This window comes from Salmo trutta, chromosome 2 (assembly GCF_901001165.1).
Source record: "Salmo trutta chromosome 2, fSalTru1.1, whole genome shotgun sequence".
Classification (NCBI taxonomy): domain Eukaryota; kingdom Metazoa; phylum Chordata; class Actinopteri; order Salmoniformes; family Salmonidae; genus Salmo; species Salmo trutta.
In genome coordinates, this window is record NC_042958.1 from 54,800,713 (window position 1) to 54,823,532 (window position 22,820).

Below are 22,820 nucleotides of genomic sequence, written 5' to 3' on the forward strand. Positions count from 1 at the left end.
TGAAAAGAAAAAGGTTTGCCCCCTTTACCCTCCACCGCTAATCCCGTCAGTGAAATTTGGTCTCATTTCTTCTTGTCTTGCTCTGACAGGCATGTATGCACTCCAATTTACCCTCGTCATGGGGGGGGGGGGCTCTAATCTACTCGTCCGGCGGGGTTTGATCGCAGGCCTGCCTCCTCGGTTCAATGAGACGCTTCATTAAGTTTAATATGAGGAGTGTGCCAACAACTGTCAGGACCTCCTACCACGTGTTGCTGGAGCTCGCCAACTATCCAACTCTGAGACCACTCTACAATATGTGTGTATTATTCACTTACAGATTTTTGGAGAGGCAGTTGTCAGAGTAAAGAAAGCGTGGGTTACCGCAGTTCTAATGTGCGCAGAGAAAATAGGGCCCACATTGCTTTAGTGGACAGCGCTAAATCGGATGAGATTATACACATTGCGTTTGTGGCCTGTCAGTTATCCTACTGTTCGTTTAGCTTTTTACATACATTTATAATTATTTGACCCAAGGTTTTCCTCTCTCTCTTTTGTGAGAGTAAGGCTACACCCTTGAATTCAATTATCCCGCCTACAAATCCATTTGTGACTATGTAAATGAAGGCCTAGGATTTCTCCTAAAGGACTATGATTTCATAAAATCTATATTTTCCCATGGTTGCAATTATGAAAACGTTGTTTTTGGCATTTTGGGCGGGGGGGGGTAGAGAAGATGTTAGCCTGCTGTGCCATTAGCCTATAGGATAAATCTTAATAAAATAATTCATAGACAACGAGCTCTAAAAAAGTGGCCTGATCGCACTTTGCCCAGAGCCAAGCCAAGCCCCATGCGCACAGCGATCACTCAGATGGACCTAATCCACTTTTGATGAACTTGGTTAATAAGACTTCCTGCTGACATTATCAAAGGGATCTAACTCTATTCATTACGCGCACACGACCCTTGCCACGCCCATAGCATCCTCACAAGCTCTGGCGTTTGTCAATAAATTCTCCCCTCACACCAGAAACTTTTTTAAGCCACGGGTCTAGAAGTTCAGTTACGTCTGCACTGTTGAATCTATACCCTAGTCAGGACAATGCAACGCCGCAAAAGTCTATTTGCGCCATACATCTCCAGAGACGCAGACACTGTTGCTGATTTGAAAGTGCAAGTGCATCCTATAGACCTGCCACATGGCGCTCTTGGGCAGACCAGTTGGACAGAGGAGAGAGCAGAGCGCAGGAGCGAATGTGACACGTGCGCTATTGGGGAACTCAGATTGCCAGGGCTCGGATACATCGAACAGGACCAGAGCACCATCGACAGAGCGCAAAGGCGGCGGCGCATGGCTGCTAACGCCCGGGAGAGGAGGAGGATGCTCGGCCTCAATGTTGCCTTCGACCGCCTCAGGAGCGTTATCCCTAACCTGGAGAGCGACAAGAAGCTGTCCAAGTCAGAGACTCTTCAGATGGCGCAGATATACATATCGACGCTCAGCGACTTGTTGCAGGACAGGCCATGCGTAGCGGAATTCAGCACCACTGAACTTGAGAGCAAGGCGAAGGTGGACACGGCCCCAACCGGAAGGCCAACAATGAACTCCACAGCAGAAGACGCAACTGTAAAGCTACCCGGGCCAGGTACATACAATATATGTAGAGACAGTGGAAACGGGATGCGCGCGCCTTGCGAAGAACAGAAGACAGAGCTGCGAGGGTTTATGAACCCGTGGGAGAGAACTAGTGGCACAAAATAACTGATTGTATTTGTTTGTGCTTACTAATGTATTTTTTTTTCTCATACAAACATGTTGATTCTTGTTTGAAACCTATTTACGCATCAATATGAGCTTTATCTAAAAGCTTCGGCTTCTTTCGCATGTCTGAAAGCTGAAAGTTATAGGGGCAGTTCATGCTCTAAAACGGGCAATGGATTATTCCAAAACGTACAGAAGTGTACAAAAATACAAAAAGTATCAGACACAGGTATACTGAAAGTAGCAATTTTTATTCTAGTTAAAATTATATACAGGTAACCAAAGACATTCTTGAAATTGGTACAAAGATCATGTTCCTGCATTTGGCTTTGTATACCTTTTTAATCGGACTTTCAAATAACACAACTGAGAAATGCTGTATAAAATAAAAATAGGATTGGATTCAGAAAAGTAGTCTACCATTTCTAATTTCCAATAGGCAATATTTACAAATGTATTTACATTATTCCATTCATTTCCAGATTTGTGAATAAAGCTCTTGTAAACTTTAGAAGTGTTGAAATAGCTTAGAAAGTACTGATGAGGGTGTGTGTCTTAGCACACCCATGAGAAACAAAACCACACGTTGGAAACACACACCAAATGAAAACAAATGCAACTGTAGAACATAAATCTTAGCCTCCCAACAACATCCAAGCTGGGATAAAATGATTTTAGTTTTATGGGAGAAATCTATGGGAAACAGCATATGACCAATGCAGTAGCTGACACTGTGCTTAAGCAGATAGCAGTCCCAATCTAGCTTGGAATTAACAAAACTGAGAACACCGGCTATGAAACTTAGATGGAGTATGGGTACAGCAACCGCTAGAGGCTCGGTTCATGAATAGTCATCAGTTCTAGTACTTAATTTAAAAAGTTTGAAATGCTACAAATATGGTAGGCTTCCAGTCCCGTTGATTTATTATGTTGAAATTAATTGAGAAAACCTCAATAAAGCAATTGAAGCAAAGCAAAGAAAAGGGGACTGGTTTGTATTTATTCAAAGACAGAAGTGTTGCTGGCGAGATCAGAAACCAACGATTTGTGAAGTGTTCTACAGCCTTCAATTGGTAGGTGAAGCACTGTGGTCATTCAGACTAACAGAGGCTCTCCAGTACAAATGAAAAGGCACAAACATCCATACTTTCCTGTTGGCCATAATTAATAATGATGGGGGTAAGTATAAGCTAAATGATGTAGTTCTCGTACGTTAGTGAACAGTACAGATGGGGACCATTTCAGGTCTGTCCTTGAAGAGCTAGAATCTCTGATAATATTGACTTGGACAGACCGACTGACCAAACTAACAAATCTGTCTCACCCTCACCTCTTTGTGCAATTTCAAAGAGAACTCAAATCTATTCGAACTGGACAAAAACTGGTTGAATAAACGTCGTTGCCACATCATTTCAACAACAACTAAATGTATGTGATGACGATGAATCAACGTGGAAAACTGATTGGATTTGCAAAAACTCCTCAACGTAAGGGCATTTCATCTATTGTTCACCCAACTGAACCTAAATCGAATGAAGTGGTGAAATCTTGTTGATTTCACATTAGCTGACAACTCAACCAAATGTAACAGATATTGAACGGATGGACATCTGTGCCTGGTGGGTTTGACACCCTCCACTCAACTACAAAGAGGTTTTTAGAACACAAAAAAAGCAGAACAGTGGTGAAAGCAATACAATGGCATCAGTGCAGCGGGACTATGGGGTTCTGGTGGATTTCAGCATTTCAAAGAAAGCTGAGAGCACTGGCTTCTGCGCTTCTATTCCAGTTCTGTGGGTCACTGCCCAACGCTTTCTATGGATTCAGAGGGGGGAATTCAGGCACTTTGATGACAATCAAAAGTTAATAGAGGAAGGAGGCAGGGAAAGAGCCATATTTTAGAGCAGACAGAAAACAAAACCCAAAACAAAGGAGGAAATGATGTCACAGTCTGGCCCTTCCACAAAAACATGTCCAGGCCTATAGCTGTAATAAGGAGGGGAAATATTGATTTGGAATACAAGGAGTTTTTATATAAATGTACAACCTGAATAGCACAAGTGGGGAAATCAATTAAAGAAAAAAATCATATTGAATGAATATCAATGAGTCAATCATAAATTATATTTTCATGAGGGAACAGAAAAACCCAACGTTGAGAACAAAGTCAAGAATAAAACGGGAGTTTTTTGGAATTGACTTCTCTGGTTATTCCAAGCAGACGTCATAATAATAGGAGAGGTGGAATGCTGAAATAGCTTCAGGTCTCACGTGTGAGAGGGGAGACCATCACAGTTTGTATAGTGAACGTGGTGATCACAATGATGATGATGGGTGGTCGTTATTAGCAGGCTGTGTGTGTGGTCTCTGGGGTAGGGTCCACCCAACTGTCCTGGTCTCTGTGTGAGGCGAGCGGTCAGTCCCCAGTGTGACCAGTGTGGGCCCTTTCTGCAGAGCCAGGCCTCTAACAGTGCTCTAGATAGTCAATGACCCGAGAGATGGACTTCTGCCCTGCGGTGCCCACATCACACTATGGACAGAGGGGGAGAGAGAGTGAGAGAGAGAGAGGGTGAGAGAGAAAGCAGAGGTCAGTTACCACACACTGAAGCACTCTCCACACAACATCCCTATTTATACATAAGGCTACAGGAACCAGAGATGGATACTACTCATGAGCCTGTACAAGCTCAATGACACATTAAAGAAGCCACAATAAAGACATTTAAAAACAGACATTTTGCCTCCCGAGTGGCGCAGCGGTTTAAGGCACTGCATCGCAGTGCTTGAGGCATCACTACAGACCCGTTACGTCCGGGTTAGGGGAGGGTTTGGCTGGCTGAGATTTCCTTGTCCCATCGCATTCTAGCGACTCCTTGTGGCGGGCCGGGAACCTGCAAGTCGATTTCAGTTGCCAGCTGGATGGTGTTTCCTCCGACACATTGGTGCAGCTGGCTTCCGGGTTAAGCGAGAAGTGTGTCAAGAAGCAGTGCGGCTTGGCAGGGTCGTGTTTCGGAGGACGCATGGCTCTCGACCTTTGCATCTCCAGAGTGCGTAGGAGAGTTGCAGCGATGGGACAAGACTAACTACAAATTGGATATCACAAAATTGGGGAGAAAAAGGGGTAAAAGTTATAAAAACTGACATTTTTTTTATGTGAGAGAACTTACTGTAAGATTCATGAAATTGAGGAACTTCTTGAGCATTTCAGTCATTATTGAGAAATCTCCTTTGGGCAGGCTTTCCCTCACAGTAGTCACATTCATCTGAAAGAGAAGACTATGAATCAGCATTGAAACAAACCTTTGTTAGTTCAACTCATGTCCAATCTCTGATGACATACAATCACAACAGGCAGATATAGAATGTCAGCAAAGAGTAATTCTAGTGATAAACTAATCTCCATGTCCAAATCATCTCTTCGAGGGAAGACGCACCAGAACCGTAGCCACCATAACCAAGGTTGGTTGTGCGCAGCGGATTAAATGCTGGGTGTCAACGAACGGTGGTGATACATGTAGAATCGTCGAGAAAAGAAAATGATGGCAGGTGTTCTGTGGTCAGAGGCCCTAGAATGGCCGGTCCACTCAGCCATCCATCTCTCTGATGCGGTTCCTCCATTAAAAGCAGTATTCAGTTAGTTTAGGCTAGTTTAAGTTTCATTCATTGGAACTTGTCCAGTCCTTCCAGTAAACTCAACTAGTTATTTTGTTTGATATATGTTTTTGTTTTATTACAGATGACAGAGGTAGCGAGTAAAAGTTGGAGAGTGCGCTGAAAGAACAATGAGCCGGGTTTGGACCCATTCTGGCAGCAGTACGTATTCTACAGGCAGTGCCTTGGACCGCTAGACCACAGTCATTTTGTTTTAAGACGAAAGTCTTGTTTAAAGTCTGAGGCGTGACCTTTACGAGATAGAACACAGAGCCCTGTCCAGATAAAAGCTACAGCCTGGGACTGGTACAGGTTTATCAGAGAGGGATAACGTCCATGGCACATCAATCACAACCTAACTGCCCTATGGGAGACTCAGTGAGAGAGAGTCCATTACTGCAGATGTACTAAGCTCTCAAGGCATCATTGGATCGCTAATAACATCTTCAAAAGAGAAATAGCCATTAAAGCCGGAATAACATTATCACAGCTTAAATTTTCCTTTTCGACAGTCGGCCGTGAAACTTTTAAGACGGCAATTTTGAAGGAAATCATTGATGGTCCCTGAGAGAGGCTTTAAAATGACACAGATGACGGATGTTTATTACCGACATTCGAACGAGGCATCGCAGACGAGTCAACTTGTCTAAATGGTGATGTGTGTATTTGAAGTGAACGTTGGGTACATGAGAAAACAACAGTCTAGTTTAACATGCATAATGGGGTGACCGCAGCACTAGCTATGCTGTACACAATGGATTCGTTCGCCTTACCTACGTCTGGATAAATGGCCAAAATGTAATGTACAGTGCATTCAGAAAGTGTTCAGACCCCTTGACTTTTTCCACATTTCGTGTCGTTACAGCCTTATTCTAAAATTGATTAAATTGTGTTTTTCCACCCTCATCAATCTACACAATACCCCATAATGACAAAGCAAAAACAGGTTTTAGAAATTCTGGCAAATGTATTAGAAAAATATATATATATCACAAGTATTCAGACCCTTTACTCAGTACTTTAAGCACCCTTGGCAGCGATTATAGCATCAAGTCTTCTTGGGTATGACGCTACAAGCTTGGCACACCTGTATTTGGGGAGTTGGTCCCATTCTTCTCTGCAAATCCTCTCAAGTTCTCTCAGGTTGGATGGGGAGCATCGCTGCACAGCTATTTTCCACCGTGCTTCTACACCTGCATTGCTTGCTGTTTGGGGTTTTAGGCTGGGTCTCTGTACAGCACTTTGAGATATCAACTGATGTAAGAAGGGCTATATAAATACATTTGATTTGATTTCTCCCATTCTTCTCTGCAGATAATCTTAAACTCTGTCAGGTTGGATGGGGAGCGTTGCTGCACAGCTATTTTCAGGTCTCTCCAGAGATGTTCAATCGGGTTCAAGTCCAGGACACTCTAGGACCTTGAGACTCGTCCTGAAGCCACTCCTGCGTTGTCTTAGCTGTGCGCTTAGGGTCGTTGTCCTGTTGGAAGGTGAACCTTCGCTTCAGTCTGAGGTCCTGAGCAGTCTCAAGCAGGTTTTCATCAAGGATATCTGTACTTTGCTCCGTTCATCTTTCCCTCCATCCTGACAAGTCTCCCAGTCCCTGCCACTAAAAAATATCCCCACAGCATGATGCTGCCACCACTATGCTTCACTTTAGGATGGTTCCAGGTTTCCTCCAGAAGTGACGCTTGGCATTCAGGCCAAAGAGTTCAATCTTGGTTTCATCAGACCAGAGAATCTTGTTTCTTATGGTCTGGGAGTCCTTTAGGTGCCTTTGGCAAACTCCAAGCAGGCTGTCATGTGCCTTTTACTGAGGTGTGGCTTCCGTCTGGTCACTCTACCATGAAGGCCTGATTGGTGGAGTGCTGCAGAGATGGGAGAACCTTCCAGAAGGACAACCATCTCCACAGGAGGAACTCTGGAGCTCTGTCAGAGTGACCATCGGGTTCTTGGTCACCTCCCTGACCAAGGCCCTTCTACCCCGATTGCTCAGTTTAGCCGGGCGGCCAGCTCTAGACAATTCCTTCAACCTCATGCCTTGGTTTTTGCTTTGACATGACCTATATAGACAGGTGTGTGTCTTTCCAAATCATGTCCAATCAATAGAATTTATCACTGGTGGACTCCAATCAAGTTGTAGAAACATCAGAAGGATGATCATCGGAAATAGGATGCACCTAAGCTCACTTTTGAGTCTCATAGCAAAGGGTCTGAATACTTACGTAAATAAGTTCCGTTTTGAATTTTTTATACATTTATAAAAATGTATACAAACCTGTTTTCAATGTCATTATGGGGTATTGTGTGTAGATTGATGAGGAAAACAAATAATTTAATACATTTTAGAATAAGGCTCTAACTTAACAAAATGTGCAGAAAGGGAAGGGGTCTGAATACTATCCCGAATGCACTGTAAACTGTAGCCTTAAGTCCACGTGTCTAACGAACAAGGCCAAACAAGGCCAAACTAGGTCTATGCAACCCATTATGTGATGTGACCTTGTCTCATTGCTTCAACATGAAGGGCTGCATCGGTTTAGGGTTAGACAGTTGTGTAAAGAAGGGATCAATGATTTATTTCACTGTTATTATCGACATTTGTTATGTTTCTTTATTCAGTTCTCTTCACCTATTACTTGTGTTTTTATCATTTAAATGATTTTCTGTAAAGTGTGTTCCTGATTTCAACTGCAATTTAAATAACAGTTGATTTGATTTGTAGAGCAGCCATGCCACTCAGAGCCGGCAGTGCGAGTGTCCGGAGTGCCCTTACCGGACTTCCCTGACAGAGACAGCCCAGTAGCAGTGCTGTGTAGGAGGCCACTATGCTGTCCTCCATGTGCTTCCCAGCATGCTGAAGAGCTGCAGCAGGAAGGGATGGAGGGAGAAGGAGAAAGTGTCAGTCGCCCAAATATTCATAGAATAACCAATACAGCTCCTAACCTATAATCCAAACATGGGTTCTTCTGAATCTCTTTTCAGAGTTACCTAGATGCCATTATGTATCTATTACATTACACCTAGTTAGTTAGATTTTATTGATTTATTTTGTGTTTATTTAACCAGGTAGGTCATTACCTTTGGTAAGGTCTATCTCCTCGTTCTCCTCCTCTTTCTTGGCCTTCTCTTTCTCGCTGATGGCGTTGGCGTTGTTGTTCTCCGAGGCCACCCATTGGATCTCGCCACCCGACTCCTGCCACTCGCCGCTCTGGTCCAGCTTGGGCTTGGGCACGTCGTTGATGAAGTCATCCGTCTCCGCCTCTGCCGCTATGGCCGCTTGCTCCCGCTGGAGAAAGAGCTGAGGGCAGAAACACATTCGGGTCAGAAAAGGTCGCACGTGCATGTAAATCAGTAATCAACTCTTCCATTAAAAAAAGTCCAAATCAAATGTTATTTGTCACATGCACCAAATACAACAGGTGTAGACTTTACCACGAAATGCTTACTTACGAGCACTTTCCCAACAATGCAGAGTTAAAAAGTTTTAAAAAATGTTAAAATAAGGAAATAGTAACAATAATGAGGCTATATACAAGGAGTACCAGTACCGAGTCAATGTGCAGGGGTACGAGGTAGTTGAGTTAATATGTACATGTGGGTAGGGGTAGGGCTGGGTGATATCGATATAAAAAATATATTGATATATTTTAAATGTGATATGAAATTAGACCATTTCGCATATATCGATATAGTTCAAATTTGCGCTTTGATCCTTGCTCCAAGCAAGCTGCAGACCCGGAGCTCTCTGCGCTGCTCCCCGCGCCCCGCCCCTCCTCTTTCATGCACAGAGGGGGGAGGGGCAGGAACAGACACTTCAAAAACATGGAGGAAGCAACAGCGTCTGCGGAGCGTTTTGAGGAGGAATTGGTTAGTAAAAGAAAAAGCATTGGCTCAGTAATTTGGAGATGGTTCGGATTCAAAGTATCAACAAAATCACGTTATATGTAGGCAGTGCCATAAAAAAAGTTACAGCCAGGGGTGGAAGCACTACAAATCTTTTTCACCACCTAAAACAGTGGCACAAACTGCAATACGAAGAGTGTGTGAAACTGCGCGCTGCAGAAGCCCCAGCCGCAAGCCGTCGACAACCCGAAAAAGCTCCAGCCCCGAAACAAAGCTCACTGCAAACTTCATTTTCCAGCAGTGTGCCTAATGTCTACCTCAAGACAGCATTACTGTTTATCAAAGTAAAAAAAGAGGGGGAAAATGTTTATTGAGTTGAGAGTCTGTTTCTTGTGCAACTGGTTGAGGCTGTTCAGATAATTGAGAAAATTAGTTAACAAAAAGCAAATGGTAATCTGAGGCTGATGTTTAAAAAACATTTTCTCAAACTGAGCACTTTATTTTGTTCTTTATTTATATATAATTGCTGCCCTTACTAGGTTTGTCATATTTTATTATTTTGTAATGTTCGTTATTTGCATCAGTGGATTTGTTAGAAAGGAGAAGAAATCTGTAATTTGATTTTAATAAGCCATTTAAAGTTGTCAAACTAAAAAAAAGTTGACTTTTCTCATAAATATATATAATATTTATTTCAGAAAAAGATAGGCCTATTTTATTTTATAGGCTATTTTTGTTTAAGATATTTTTATTTATTTAAATGTGCACCTTATGGAGCTTTGATTTCAAAAAAGGTACTCCTGTTGTTATACAGTGTTTATGTTTACATGTTATTGTTATTTGAACAGCTGAGCATTTAATCTGAACCAGGTGAAGAGCCCTGTTTATTATTTATTCATTTGATTTTTCAACTGTTCACTGAAATAGCCGGTTTCAATAAAACTACTTGAGACATGTCATATCTGGCTTTGACTTTGACTGAACATTTGCTCTCACTTTGCGGAAAAAATATCGGGATATATATCTTATATCGATATTCAGCCTAAATATATCGGGATATGACTTTTGGTCCTACCAGCCCTAGGTAGGGGTAAAAGTGACTAGGCAATCAGGATAGATAATAAAAAGAGTAGCAGCAGTGTAATGTGAAGAGTGAAATAGTGTGAAAGTGTTTGGCGTCAACATGCGTGTGTGTGTGTGTGTGTGTGTGTGTGTGTAGTCTGTGTGTGTTGGAGTGTCAGTGTAGTATCTGAGCGTGGGTAGAGTCCAGTGAGTGTGCATAGAGCCATTGCAAGAGAGATAAAAAGGGTGTCAACGCAAATAGTCTATGTAAGGGATAATCAACGAGGGGCTCTGAGTTCTCTGGAAAATAACGAACGGCGTGGAAGGTGTGTTCCACGACGCGCTAGCAGGGTGGAACTGACCTCCCACAGAGATGCATTATTTTCCAGAGACCTCAGAGCCCCAAGCTGATTATCCCTTCTATACCATGGCTATAATTTAACACATTTACTGTTGTTAATGTGTTTATTTGCAGGTAGACATGTGTTCAACATCCACTGAAGTTGCTAGCAAGTTTACTAGATAGCGACAGTAGTTGCCTAGACAACCAAAACCAGCAGTCCTAGCTATCATGAACATTTTATTCAACAATGTTTTCAATTTGACTTTTGCTTTTCAGAGCATAGCCATTGAATTCTACCGTGCAAATAAATGTGAATGTCCATCAATGTCCATCAAGCCAATCAATATTCAACAATGCCATGGTATAAATCCATTTCTAAACTGGGTGGTTCGAGCCCTGAAGGCTGATAGCCGTGGTATATCAGGGGTATGACAAAACATATATTTTTACTGCAATAATAGCAATAAGGCACTCTGGATCTTCCTGTGGCGGTCCTCATGAGAGCCAGTTTCATCATAGCACAGTTGATAGTTTTGGCGACTGCACTTAAAGACTCTTGAAATATTCCGGATTGACTGACCATGTCTTAAAGTAATGATGAACCGTCGTTTATCTTTGCTTATTTGAGCTATTCTTGCCCTAATATGCATTTTGTCTTATACCAAATAGTGCTATCTTCTGTATACCAACCCTACCTTGTCACAACACAACTGATTGGCTCAAACGCATTAAGGAAAGAAATTCCACAAATTAACTTTTAACACACCTGTTAATTGAAAAGCATTCCAGTTGACTACCTCATGATGCTGGTTGAGAGAATGCAAAGAGTGTGCAAAGCTGTCAAGGCCAAGGGTGGCTACTTTGAAGAATCTCAAATATAAAATATATTTGGATTCGTTTAACACTTTTTTGGTTACAACAGTAAAAATAAAGAAAAACCCTTGAATGAGTAGGTGTCCAAACTTTTGACTGGTACTGAATATATAACTCCAATAATATATATTATTCCATATCTATGCCTACGAGATCGCATTATTGCTCATTGAAGTGTATGAGGTCTCTATACGACCTATGAACCCACAAACATACACACCCCTCAGTTCTCTAACCCACCTGCACCAGGGCAGCGATGGCAGTGAGCGATCCTTCTGTCTTGAGCTCCTCTTTGTCAGCCACCAGGACAGAGTTGAAGGGAGCTCCTCCATCCATCGCCATCTCCACCAGGCAGTAGCGGTTCCTGGCACTGTACTCCACCAGGTTGATCAGCAGGCCCAGCCCCTGGAGAATCACCACACTTCAGACTGGAGAAATACACACACACCTACCTTCACACACACACACACACACACACACACACACACACACACACACACACACACACACACACACACACACACACACACACACACACACACACACACACACACACACCCCCCCCTCCTACACAAACACCCCCCCTACACAAACACCCACCCCCCCTCCTACACAAACACCCACCCCCCCTACACAAACACGCACCCACCCTACACAAACACGCACCCACCCTACACAAACACGCACCCTCTCACACCCCCCCACCCCCCCCACACAACAAACACCCCCCCCATACAACAAACACCCCCCCACACAACAAACAAACACCCCCCCTACACAACAAACAAACACCCCCCCCCTACACAACAAACAGACACCCCCCCTACACAACAAACAAACACCCCCCCTACACAACAAACAAACACCCCCCCTACACAACAAACAAACACCCCCCTACACAAAAAAAAACACCCTACACAAAAAAAACACCCTATACACCCTGACACAAACACCCCCCCACCACACAAACACCCCCCCACCACACAAACACCCCCCCACCACACAAACACCCCCCCACCACACAAACACACTCACCCCGACACAAACACACTCACCCCGACACAAACACACCCCCCCGACACAAACACACCCCCCCGACACAAACACACCCCCCCGACACAAACACACCCCACACAAACACGCCCACAGCCTCCTATAACCCCCCCCCCCCCCCCCCCCCCACACACACAAACACGCACACCCCCCCAGGCACACCCGCCCCCCTACACCCCCCTCACCAGCACGCGGATGTCGAACCTCCTCTCCTGAGGAAGGTACTGTGGGACCCGGAGCACACAGTTCAACGATGTCATCATCATGTCCTCCTGCTCGCCTGTCTTCGTGCTTCCCCATTCTACACACACGGGGTAGAACATAGTCACTATGGGGCCTCATCAACAGTTATGTGCATAACACATATTTTGGAAGCCAAATTTCTTTAGGGGTCAAATTAAAAAGCATTAAAACACTTCTGTGAAGGAGCGGCGAGTGCTGCCCAGTGCACAAGATAGTGTAGGTATGCTTATGTCCTCAATAACCATAATCATTTACGACCACCACAGTGGCATTGGCAGCGTCTGCTCATTCTGTGTCCAGATGATACTGTGTGAGCCACTGAGTGTGTGCGTCTCTATATTGAAGTGTGTATGCGCGCGCCTCTCACCGTTGTCGTGGGTGAGGTTTAGTAGCACGCCGATGATGGCCCTCATGCAGTCCTCCACGGCTTTGCCCACGTTGCTGTGGCTGGCGTAGGGCAGGGCGGTGCCCGCCAAACACAAGGCGCTGTTCACTCCCATCTCCCGGCTGTAACGCTGGATCATCTCCTCACAGTGCCACAGGGCCCTGTCAACACCCCCACACAAGGAAAATTGATTATTCATTAGTTTATGTACCAAGGACCAAGCAGGCACAACAGTATTGAACCAGAGGTAGTCAGCTATATAGTGCACTTCCATTTAAGGCCCCTTACGTCCACTCAAGTTTGAAGATTCTCATATTTCAGCATTGAACTTTTAGCCTTCTGATGTTGTGCTGGGAGATAACAGCCTTAATATTTGATGGGAGGATTGTTTGGCTGACAGACTGGACTGAAAGGGTCTGGAAGACAGCTCTGGAGGGACTTGATGCTGAATTAAACACTACCACAATGGCAGTGCGTGTCTGGCAAATAAGCTTCAAAGATTTCTTCTGGGCAACAATTCTTCCTATTGGGTTTTCGTATTATTCAGACAACGCGGAAAAGCCAGTGCTTGTAAACCAATGAAAAACTGGTATGAATTGATTTTGATGCAGTAACACACGTTTCCATCGTGTCTCTTTACATATACAGAAATGATCGACTCCCTTGATTAAGATGAGCCATAATGACTGTATAAAAGACACAATTCAAATACTGAGCTATATTGCATGCAAAAAAGGGGGAAATTATATTGTATAGTAATACAATTGCTCAGAGAAAGAGATTTTTGAGAGAAAAAAAACCCCAAAAGGTATTGGGTCAAAATTAGACACGCCTAAAGATTCTTATAAAGTAGTCAAATGTTTTGTATTTGATGTCATATCCCTAGCACGCAATGACTACATCAAGTTTGTGACTCCACAAACTTGTTGGATGCATTTGCAGTTTGTTTTGGTTGTGTTTCAGATTATTTTGTGCCAAATAGAAAAGTTGTCATTTTTGAGTAACTTTATTGTAAATAAGAAAATAAATGTTTCTAAATCCATCTACATTCATGTGGATGCTACCATGACTCCAGATAATCCTGAACGACTGGTGAATAATGACGAGTGAGAAAGTTAAGAGGGTCAAAGACCATTACCCGCCAGAAGCGCTAACCTCTCACCATTACCAATAACGGGAGGGTTAGCATGTCTTGGTGGTATCATCTTTGACCCTCTAATTTCCTCATGCATAACTCTTCACGATTCACTCAGGATTATCCGTAATGGTAGCATTCACATTAAATGTAGAAGAGTTTAGAAACATTCCATTCTTATTTACAATAAAGTGACAATACATTATTTACCATTCATTTTCACTGAGCACAAAATGTATAACCAAAATGAACTGCAAATGCATCCAACAAGTTTGTAGATTCCCAAGCTTGATGTATTCAATGCTAGGAATATGGCATCAAATACTAAAAATGTTTGAGTACTTTAAAAAAAATCTGAGCAATTGTATTAGGTCTTAAATAATGTACTTCCCAATTTTTTGGAGCATACAATATAGCTCAGTATTTTTGGGAGAATATATTTATTTTAAATACAGTCATTATTGCTCATCTTTTTTAAGGGTGTCAATTTTGGACATACGCCTACACCATTAGGCAGACAGCATCCCCGACAATACATTTAAAAAAGGCAGTGCAAAGCGGGAGAGAACGGAGGGTGAATTTAACCACAACAAAAGGTTAGCAACAGACGTGCATGACTGCAGCATGGCTAACCAGCAGCAAAACAGCTTCAAGCAAAATATAAAAAATAATGAGATTTGAAATAATGGGGGATCATCCGTTAAGGCAGAGAGGAGAGCAGAGGCAGAGTTAATATATTATTTTGGGGGGGCTGTTAATGAGGGCCTCTACGCTGCTGTGTACTGCTGTGTGGCTCGACCCCTCTGATTTCTCCCCCCGTAATCGAATTAGCGCGGCCGGCTGAATGCGGCTAATGAAGCTGCTGTGTGCGATGTGAGAGCAGCTCTTTGTTGACCCAGTCGGAGAGGCCTCCTGGCTGGGGGTGCAAGGATAGTTCACCAGGGGTGACGCAGGGGTTAGGAACCTGAGCAGAGCGACCAAGGCCCTGGCTGCAGGCAAAGAACCCTGCCTGGGACAGGGCTAATTCAGTTATAAAGACTGAGAACAGATAAGTGGCTGTGGTGGGACGAGGGGTGGGGCACTGGAACGATTGGGGGGTGGCTGAACCATACGAGGGGGGGGGGGGGGTATTGAAAGGGAGATGGTAGGTAAGGCAAATACATATGGGGCGGAGTTTGCTTTCGACGGGCATAGGAGCAGGGCGAGGGGGGAATGCTGTGATTGACAATGTCAAAACGGAACCCAACACACAGCATAATGAAAACGGACATTTCCCAATACAGCTGCATACAGACACTTTTGTACATTAATTACTCTTGTAACACAATGTAGTGTCGGTGAGGAGTCCGGTGCATTTCTGTAGCCAAAGACTGAATCGTGTGGGTGTTAGTGGCCCACTATATGGCATGCATACAAAATGGCACCCTATTCCTTATAAAGCGCACAACTTTTGACCAGGGCCCCTATGTAGGGAACAGGATGACCCCCTCAACCTCATGACCCCCATGTAGGGAACCGGATGACCCCTCAACCTCATTACCAGGGCCCCTACGTAGAGAACCGGTTGACCCCTCAACCTCATGACCAGGGCCCCTATGTAGGGAACCAATTGACCCCTCAACCTCAATGAGATGCTGTATGGCGATACAGGGGATAAATGCAATACACAGTCTGGAGCTTAATGCACAACACACAGTGTGTGTGTGTGTGTGTGTGTGTGTGTATATCCATACAGGCCACTTACTTGGCTGAAGAGCAGATAAGCTGGGAGTCCTTATAAGCGATCAGGTAGCCCTGGTTCTCTGGGTTGTGAACAGTTACCTGCACAGAGCAACAACAGAGTTACAGAGGAAATACAACACTTTATCTCAAATCAACTGAACGCATTACTGCACACAGAGCCCTTTCTAGAAGACTCCCACTGGATTCACTGACTGAGTTGATCAATAAGCACAGGCTTAGTGCCAGGTTAGCGCACACACACACACTAATCTAGCCTCAGCAGACCTGCAATCTAAACCTTCACTCTGTACTCGGGCTGAGAGTGAAACCGAGCACAACTGTAGGCTTAGGAGTCATGAACAGCTGTTACTAAGATCAATGTTTCCCATGGATACTTTATAAGTGACATTAAATAAGATCTAGGAAACGCTATGAGCAGGGCCCCGATGAGGAATCCAGCCTTCTGGTGGCCAGAAGTGTTGTCCAAGACATTAGTATGTGTACTCACGCTCTCCAACACCCGTAGACACCTCTCGGCTCCCCACAGTGACGCCATCAGCTTCTCCTCGTCATCCTCGTGGCTCAGGTTCTCCACACATTCTTTTACTGCAGAAACAAGAAAAGTCAGTTCAACCACAACCACCTAAATCAGGTAAGAGTTCAACCGAAACAATGGAAACGCCACGTCCGCCCTTGGGGGATAGATCCAACATCTCATTGCCGGCCATCAAAATTTGCCTACATTTAGGCTCTTCTTTATTAGTGATTAAAAAAAACATATCACAATATTATTTTGGACGATTTCATAGCGATACTAACTCAAAGTAAAATAATTGCTAGGTAGAGTTAGCTAGTGCTAGTCGGTTGTGCCTGCGCCAAAACACCGGTATTTATCATCCTATAGCTTGTTCTCCATCTTTTTAAATAGTGAGCCAACATGTTTTCAGCAGTTTTATTTCCATAACTGACCAAAATGAAATTTCTCCTGCCCTCATCTCTGCAGCATAGTGAGCAATATGTTTGGAACATCAAATCGCAACACATATAGAATCATGAGAATCTCAATACATATCGGCATCGAAGTATGGTAATAATATATTGTGAAGTCCCTGGCAACTCCCGGCTCCATTGTTTATACGTTGGGGTAAAAATCTAAACTATAATGCTGGTATGGATGGCTCAGTCTCCATAGCAACGGCTCCGCTTGGGCTGCTCTGCTCAATGAAGAGACATAAGAGAGCAGTTAACGACTTGTCACTCAAAACTCAAGTAACATTTTCTGTGAAATAATCTCCTATATTTCACAAGGTTGAAGCACTTCTTGCATCATGTTCTGATCTTAATGAGACATGACTATATCACTCCAGAGCGACTTGAACAGGCCCTACCCGGCCCTAACGGGCTGTATAATGTCAGGGTCCGTGGGGCTCGGGGAGCAGAGCTCTAATGTCAACGCCAATACTTTCATGTCATCGCCACCAATCAACTGCATTACACCTAAGAACGACTTCAAATGCCACCGATTTCCAGTGGTGTAAAGTACTTAAGTAAAAATGACTACTTAAGTCGTCTTTTGGGGTATCAAAACTGCCGATTTCTATGTCATAGCTATGCCACCAGCTTATCCAAAGAGGAGTTAGCATTTAGCAGTCACAATTTTCTAAATCTGAAAATAACAACTTCTAAATATTATGGAGCGAATATATCCAAATTGGATATTAACCAGACTGTGGGCCTCTGAACACAAATACAGTGGCTTTCGAAAGTATTCACCCCCTTGGCATTTTTCCTATTTTGTTGCCTTACAACCTGGAATTAAAATGGATTTTGGGGGGGTTGTATCATTTGATTTAAACGTGACTACCACTTTGATGATGCAAAATATTTTTTATTGTGAAAAACAAGAAATAAGACAAAAAAAACAGAAAACTTGAGCGTGCATAACTATTCACACCCCCAAAGTCAATACTGTAGAGCCACCTTTTGCAGCAATTACAACTGAAAATATCTTGGGGTATGTGTCTCTATAAGCTTGGCACATCTAGCCACTGGGACATTTGCCCATTCTTCAGGGCAAAACTGCTCCAGCTCCTTCAAGTTGGAAGGGTTGCGCTGGTGTACAGCAATATGTAAGTCATACCACAGATTCTCAATTGGATTGAGGTCTGTGCTTTGACTAGGCCATTCCAAGACATTTAAATATGTTTCCCCCTAAACCACTTGAGTGTTGCTTTAGCAGTATGCTTAGGGTCATTGTCCTGCTGGAAGGTGAACCTCTGTCCCAGTCTCAAATCTCTGGAAGGCTGAAACAGGTTTCCCTCAACAATTTCCCTGTATTTAGCGACATCCATCATTCCTTCAATTCTGACCAGTTTCCCAGTCCCTGCCGATTAAAAACATACCCCCAGCATGATGCTGCCACCACCATGCTTCACTGTGGGGATGGTGTTATTGGGGTGATGAGAGGTGTTGGGTTTGCACCAGGCATAGCATTTTCCTTGATGGCCAAAACCCTCAATTTTAGTCTCATATGACCAGAGTACCTTCTTCCAGATATTTGGGGAGTCTCCCACACGCTTTTTGGCGAACACCAAACGTGTTTGCTTATTTTTTTCTTTAAGCAATAGCTTTTTTTCTGGTCACTGAGGTGTGTACGGCTTAAAGTGGTCTTATGGACAGATACTTCAATCTCCGCTGTGGAGCTTTTCAGCTCCTTCAGGGTTATCTTTGGTCTCTGTTGCCTCTGATTAATGCGCTCCTTGCCTGGTCTGTGAGTTTTGGTGGGCGGCCCTCTCTTGGCAGGTTTGCTGTGGTGCCATATTCTTTCAATTTTTTAATAATGGATTTAATGATGCTCCGTGGGATGTTCAAAGATTCTGATATTTTTTTATAACCTAACCCTGATCTGTACTTCTCCACAACGTTGTCCCTGACATGTTTGGAGAGCTCCTTGGTCTTCATGGTGCCGCTTGCTTGGTGGTGCCCCTTGCTTAGTGGTGTTGCAGACTCTGGGGCATTTCAGAACAGGTGTATATATACACAGGTCATGTGACAGATCATGTGACACTTAGATTGCACACAGGTGGACTTTATTTAATTATGTGACTGAAGGTAATTGGTTGCACCAGATCTTTAGGGGCTTCATAGCAAACGGGGTGAATACACATGCATGCACCACTTTTCCATTTTTATTTTAAAACAAGTTACCTTTTTCACTTCACCAATTTGGACTATTTTGTGTATGTCCATTACATGAAATTCAAATAAAAATCCATTTAAATTACAGGTTGTAATGCAACAAAAGAGGAAAAACGCCAAGGGGGATGAATACTTTTGCAAGGCACTGTAGTGACAGATTTGATGAATATCCACTTCATTTGACAAGCTTTTTTTGAATAGGCACCAATGACGGCGTCCGTGTTCTGTCCCCCAACAGTCTGTGTTCCATTGATCTCTTACCCCATCCATTCTGGTATCGCTGAGCCAAAATGTCCACCCAGCTACAACTCCTTGTAAGAACATTGTTTCATTGTGTTATGGAATAGGTTAGGTAGATGGCAGACTACAGCTTACTACCACTTACACACTCCATTCCCCCTGGTGGCAGCAGTAACCTTGTCCAGATGTTGAGCCTGGTTGATAAGCACTTTAGGTGCTGCCAATTAGGGTGATCGTGAGTAAGTAAGGCTGCGGGTTTGTTTGGTGGCCATTTCGTTTGGGCATGCCTTTGGTATTTTTCCTTTTTGTACATATTGATGTTTAGTCAGGTATTGCTCTGATGCCGGAAAATAAAGGAAATTCACGAGCACCACAATGTCTACTCCACCCATGCTCTACCAAGTTTTTCCAGCACACAGCTTTGACCCACTACAGTAGCTATGTTGGTCTATTGTACTTCAAACAATGTAGGCATGTTGCGTAAGATAAACGGTCTCAAACTGTTGGTCTCTCAAGTTTCCACCGTTCTCTTCTCCGTAGAAGCAAGACGTGCGCAGTAGTACACACACACCACACTCCCTGTCTATAGCCACTCAACAATGCTGTTTTAAGAGCAACCTAATAAGTGAAAATAAGCACAGACCGTGTGCGCACCGGTGCGTGTTGGGACTGGGAGCGGGGTGTCAAAACTATACACTAAAGTGAATGGTCAAAATGTCTCCTCCGAGAGGCAAATCCAGGACCTTCAGATCTCGGTGACATTAAACGTTAAGCTACGAACCCTGTCATGAACGAGTTATCTTGAAACTATTTAAAATGGAAAGTCTGGTGATGACAGGAAGCTTTCGTTGCACAATGTTTCTGTTGTTCATTCACTCAGTACTGACTGAATGTTGATTTCTCTTGCTTGGTAAAAAGAAAAAGAAAAAAAAAGTAGTCTAAAAACAGTTGTGTTGAAAACAGTCACACAGCCAACCAAGTTACCAAGCATGGCATCATCCTTTGAATACGCAAAGGTCACGCAAGCAAGCAATGTTTGTGTTGTTTAACTTGGGTGCACACCAGGCTACTTTTTACTTAGATGGCAACTTCAGGTTTTAGAGAACACACTGAAATGTAACTTGACACTGATAGTCAGCGCAACACGTGGATTATAATGACAAGAAAATTGCATCGACAGAGGGAGTGTACTGAATCAATGCATAAGGTAAGGGCTGTAACTTTTGCTAGCTACATGGCTAAGCAAGCCAGATTGACCAGTGTATGGAGTAACGTTAGCTAACGTAAGATGAACAACACCCATTGAATGTTTTATACATTAGCAGCGTGGCAGTCTCCCAAAGTTTGGTGTTGACTATGAACTTTACTTACTTTAGCTAGCTGTGCTTTGTGGAAGAATATCAAAATATAGCAAGCGTTAGACCCTTGTTGGCTTGTAGCTAGCTAACGTTACTGGCTAATGTTAGTTGGCTACCTTACTGGCAATATAGCGAATATCCTTGGCTGTTCTTATTTGTGTTTGTGCTTTGATTACATGCAAGTGTTAAGGCCAACAGTTTGAACAGATGACTTCAGCCATGTGAAAAACCTTCCATAGCAAAATAAAGCTAGCTTCCTTTGCTTGTAGGTAGATTGCCTCCCATCAGACTGGTGTTAGCTAGCTAATAGCACTGTTGCTGAGCAACTCAACTGCTTTGATCCGGTTTTAGAACTCTGTTTCGGCCGAAAAGACGTTAGCATTGTCAGAAATGCTACAAAAAGGTAGCACCTCGTTGGTTCTTAAAGGCAGAAATGAGCACGTAAGTGATAAATTATACATTTAATAAAAACTGTTTCACTTACAAACTTAGTCAATCTAATAAATGTCCAATGGTCCAATGGTAACTTTATGGACACTACATTCTCGTTTTAATTCAAAGTCTACAATTTGAGCTAAGCGAGCGCAGAAAATACTAAATTGCTAAAAGTCCAATGTGTGGTTGTTGGTAACAGCCAGACTGCTCATGACGAGAGGCGGGGAGTGTGTTGTGTCCCTCTAATTGATTTGATTTGCGAATATTCGATATTGGTGTCATATTGGCTTAGATATGATGGTAGGGAGATTTGAATTTAACATTGAGCTTCAACCAATGCCATATTGAACATTAGTATACTGCCACATAGTGATTCCACCATTTGGGCTCTCCTTGATTTCCCCACAGGGAGTCATGAGTGAGCTTCATCAGGGCTGTCTGTACCCAGACAAACACAATGAAAAAGTAACACATAAAATACTAATAACATTCAATACAAATGCATTTTTTGTCATACCAACAATGCATTTTGAATCTAATTGAATTGTCAGCTCCTAGGATCAGGGGAACAATCCTTTCGGGGTGTTTAGCCTAGACACAGAACACACAGTTTCAGGGTAATGTGGTGTAGGTCTAGCTCACCTTTATCCACTATGTGGTCCAAGCCTCCCAGAAGCCTTAGCTCCTCTTTAAACCAGTCCCCGGCCCGCTTGGAGGTCAGCGATAACAAGGTCTCCATGGCTAAATGCCCCGTCTGCGTGCGCACACACAAACACAGGGAGTAATGAAAACACAGTTACATCACACAAACAAATGGTATAAATGGACATTGTTGACTGCGTACTGTGATTCAAATAGGCCAACTATGACAGACAATAACAGCAGGAGGAATAGGAACAAAATATGACTTCCTTCCTTCCAGTGAAGGAGGGTGCCAGGAGAAGCTAGTTTGCATGCAGGTGGCGTTTGAATCCAACCACAACAATACCGCCGTCTCTAATTACATTGTCGATAGAAATAAGCTTTCAAACACTATTATTAAATATTTTAAAGCAAACTGTTGAGCTCAAACGATAAGAGAATCTAATGATTAATTCAACATGGAAGCTAACAGTCTAACATTCAGAAATATAAAGAGTGCTTAAACGAATCAAAATAAGTTGGAGGCATTGAGGTGAATGGTCAGTCTGCTCTCTGAAGAATAGGACTACATCCCAAATGGCACCCTACTTTTGATCGGAGCCCTATGGGCCCTTGTCAAAAGTAGTGCGCTACATAGGGAATAGGTTGCCATGTGGGACACCGACTACAACATCAGCAGAGAGGATATTTATAGAGGATGGGAGGAAAAAAAGACAGACATCAAAAGGCCTTGTCATGACGTCATCAAACGTCCAAATTAATCAGATCAAACTGTTTAAACTCTGTGCAGTTTGCCAGACCTTATTCAAATACACAATTTCCATTGGCTCTACCGTGCAAAGCCATAGTGTCAGAGTAGACTGTTCATCCATTTCTACAAGGGGATAGGTCA

General features: G+C 43.3%; 2 protein-coding genes across 2 annotated transcripts in view; one reads left to right on the top strand and one right to left on the bottom strand.

Moving 5' to 3' along the window:
- Positions 1-1,022: 1,022 nt before the first annotated feature.
- On the top strand, positions 1,023-2,346 carry LOC115157531 (neurogenic differentiation factor 2). The gene has a single exon (XM_029705874.1). It carries the CDS (start codon positions 1,083-1,085, stop codon positions 1,740-1,742), a length of 660 nt encoding a protein of 219 aa, XP_029561734.1. The 5' UTR covers positions 1,023-1,082; the 3' UTR covers positions 1,743-2,346.
- LOC115157523 (wings apart-like protein homolog) overlaps positions 1,975-22,820 on the bottom strand; it is a 46,843-nt gene continuing 25,997 nt past the window's right edge. The window contains exons 11-20 of the mRNA XM_029705863.1: positions 21,929-22,040; positions 16,564-16,661; positions 16,078-16,154; positions 13,181-13,359; positions 12,756-12,871; positions 11,758-11,922; positions 8,475-8,694; positions 8,170-8,258; positions 4,910-5,005; positions 1,975-4,272 (exon numbers count right to left, since the gene is read on the bottom strand). Of these exons, the coding sequence (XP_029561723.1) occupies positions 4,207-4,272; positions 4,910-5,005; positions 8,170-8,258; positions 8,475-8,694; positions 11,758-11,922; positions 12,756-12,871; positions 13,181-13,359; positions 16,078-16,154; positions 16,564-16,661; positions 21,929-22,040 (1,218 nt within the window). The 3' untranslated portion in view covers positions 1,975-4,206. The remainder of the gene's footprint in view (positions 4,273-4,909; positions 5,006-8,169; positions 8,259-8,474; positions 8,695-11,757; positions 11,923-12,755; positions 12,872-13,180; positions 13,360-16,077; positions 16,155-16,563; positions 16,662-21,928; positions 22,041-22,820) is intronic.